General features: G+C 43.3%; 1 protein-coding gene across 2 annotated transcripts in view; it reads left to right on the top strand.

Moving 5' to 3' along the window:
• Nucleotides 1–3019, top strand: part of CDC25A (cell division cycle 25A) — a 25416-nt gene that overhangs the window by 11956 nt on the left and 10441 nt on the right. For both annotated transcript variants that reach the window (XM_007446147.1, XM_007446146.1), the window contains one exon: nucleotides 2902–3011. In XM_007446147.1, the coding sequence (XP_007446209.1) occupies nucleotides 2902–3011 (110 nt within the window). The remainder of the gene's footprint in view (nucleotides 1–2901; nucleotides 3012–3019) is intronic.

The following is a 3019-nucleotide window of genomic DNA, read 5'->3' as shown; positions in this document are numbered from 1 at the left end:
CCCCTTCTGCCCCCCCCCAGCCGATGGCTCTGTAGCGGATAGCGCTATCCTTCCTTAGGAGTGTTGACTGGAGAACCCTGGCCCAGAACAGAAAAAGGAGATGGTAGCCCTGCCCTGATCTGATGGGGAAGGAGAGAACACACTGGACTACCACCATATTGTTTTACTTTCCACAGCTGAGAGAATGTGGAGACACTGGAGCACATTCAGAGAACATGCAGTAGAAAGAGGAGACTCAGACTGTGATAGATATTATGGACTGGTTGAATAAGTTGGGACAGAAAGCCTTCATTTGAAGAGGAATTAGTCTTTTTTTTTTGGGCCTTGCTGCGCGGCTTGCAAGATCTTAGTTCCCCAACCAGGGGAATTCCCTGAAAAAACCTTCTTAATCTGACCTTTAGTCTGAAGACTGTTTACATTTTTTGTTGTTGTTTGTTTACTTTTTTGTTGTTTGTTTGTTTGCTTTTTTATATCATTCTCATTTATTTACATTCCTTAGCATCAGCACACTTGGCAAACAACAGTAACTCACAAAATCTCTCTCTCTCTCTCTCTCTCTCTCTCTCTCTCTATATATATATGATTCAAATATACTATATATATTTTTTTTTTTTTTTTTAAATACCCACCTATCTATATAAACTGTAGGCTTCTGTTTCCATCAGGGACACTTTCAAACAGTCAGACGCAAGACTGTGCCTGTACAGGAACATATCCTCATTTATGCAAACACCTAGGGAAAGTGAGATAGTATCACAATACAAATACAGTTAGTTACACACCCTTAGGTATAGATCTGGTAGGATGGAAGGGCAATAGTGCCACCTGTAGATACTTTTGAGGAAAACATCTGAAACTAATGATCACAGTTTGAAAATCATTTTACAAATCATTCTAATATGGTTACATTTTCTGTTACAGAGCTTAAAAAAGTCATTTTTACATATGTGAAAATCAGTTTAAGTACTGAAATGAGTTATTTTTATTATAATACTACTCTTTTCTGAAGTATTAGCATAGGCATGAAATCAAATAAACTACTAATATTCCCAATTACTAGAGTAAGTGTCCAAAATGTGATTTTTGTTTGTTTGTTTGTTTGTTTTTTGCGGTACGCGGGCCTCTCACTGTTGTGGCCTTTCCCGTCGCGGAGCACAGGCTCCGGACACGCAGGCTTAGCAGCCATGGCTCACGGGCCCAGCCACTCCGCGGCATGTGGGATCTTCCTGGACCGGGACACGAACCCGTGTCCCCTGCATCAGCAGGCGGACTCTCAACCACTGCGCCACCAGGGAAGCCCTGATAAGTATATTTTTAAGTATCAGTGCCCCTGAACTATAAATATGGAACAAATGAACTACAGTCTTGAAGCCACTTACACATTATAGTAGATTAATGTGCAAAGCTTTGAGGGAATAGGCTACCCCAGTACAAATGTTATGATGAAATTTACTAGGTCCTTTTGAAAGACACAGTTATATACAGTGTGAGAATGCTTAGGAAATGGCTATCAGTTTTATAAGTTGGATTTAAAAATCATGAATAGTATGTGTGGGCCCTTCACAGTGGTGGGTTTCATTTCACAAACATAGTAGACTCACAATTGCCAGGGGCTGAGTTGGAACTGGGGTTTCTGCCCTTGAGGAGCTTATAGTTCCTCTGAGATCCTATTGAAAGCAGTAAGCCCTCTTCCCAAAAATGCTTCCAGCTCTCTTAGGTAAAAAACAACAAGTCAAAACTGACCTTGCTTTTCTGAACAACATACTGTTAAAATAAACTTCAGAAAAATAAGGGGAAAATCCTTGGTCTCTAGGAGAGGCAGTGTGGGAGTGACACACTTGCTGGGTGACTATCAGGAACATTTCAAAGAAGAGGCAACACTGAAATTTTAGTATCAGCTTGAAAGGGAGTGGTTTACAGGGTATGAAAGGGCATTCAGCACAGAAGGAAAAGCCCTGCCAAGGAACAGCACGGGCTGAGATGAGTTTAGAGAGCTGAAGTCACACTGTCTCTACCCCTAGTCAGGTGGGCTGCCCTCAGACTCTGAGAAATTAGTCTTTAAAAGATCAAGTACTATAGCACATCTTCCTGTATTTCCTTTGGTTTTGTAAGTCTTGAATTAAAATGCTCTGGTACAGGGATTCCCTGGTGGCACAGTGGTTGAGAGTCCACCTGCCAATCCAGGGGACACGGGTTCGTGCCCCGGTCCGGGAAGATCCCACATGCTGCGGAACGGCTGGGCCCATGAGCCATGGCCGCTGAGCCTGCGTGTCCGGAGCCTGTGGTCCGCAACGGGAGAGGCCAAAACAGTGAGAGGCCCGCAGACCACAAAAAAAAAAAAAAAAAATGCTTTGGTACAATCCAGAAAGAAAAACAGACAAGTAGAGAGAAGGACTTTTGAACACAGTTTTGAAGGCACCCCTGCCCCCTGCAAACTTAGACTCAACTCTATTTTACCACCTTAACTGGCTCTGATTTATAGTATAATCCAGCTACCGCACACTCTTCTGGTTTAAGCTGAGCTATTAAAGCCTGTTCAAGCTGTTCCAGCAAAGTGCAAGTAATAAACTAGAAGGGAAGAGGAAGCCAAAAATGTGTCCCTGGCTGGAAGGTAACAGTTATTTGACTCTTAGGACCCTGTGCAGACAGTAGGCTTTTGAGGGCATGGATAGTCTTCCTCATTTCCATATGTCAGCTTTAGAACATGTTCATGAACACCAGGGACTTGGTGTCTACAATGTGCCAGGGACTAGATAAATGGACAGTGTCTGTTTCCCGGTTTAGGATGGATCAATCTTAAACCATCCCAGGAAGTCCTTGATCTATTCTCTTTACCATTCAAGTGAGTGTATGTTAATGAAATACATTAAATGGGTCTCTTTCCCCCCCACCCCCACCAAGGGCAATCGTTGCAAGCTGTTTGACTCCCCTTCCACGTGTAGCTCCACCATCCCGTCAACGTTGAAAAGACCAGACCGATCTCAAGAGGAGTCCCCACGTGGAAATAGGAAGCGGAGGA

Source organism: Lipotes vexillifer, unplaced genomic scaffold (genome assembly GCF_000442215.2).
Source record: "Lipotes vexillifer unplaced genomic scaffold, Lipotes_vexillifer_v1.1 scaffold491, whole genome shotgun sequence".
Lineage (NCBI taxonomy): Eukaryota > Metazoa > Chordata > Mammalia > Artiodactyla > Lipotidae > Lipotes > Lipotes vexillifer.
This window is presented reverse-complemented; position numbering and strand designations above follow the sequence as displayed.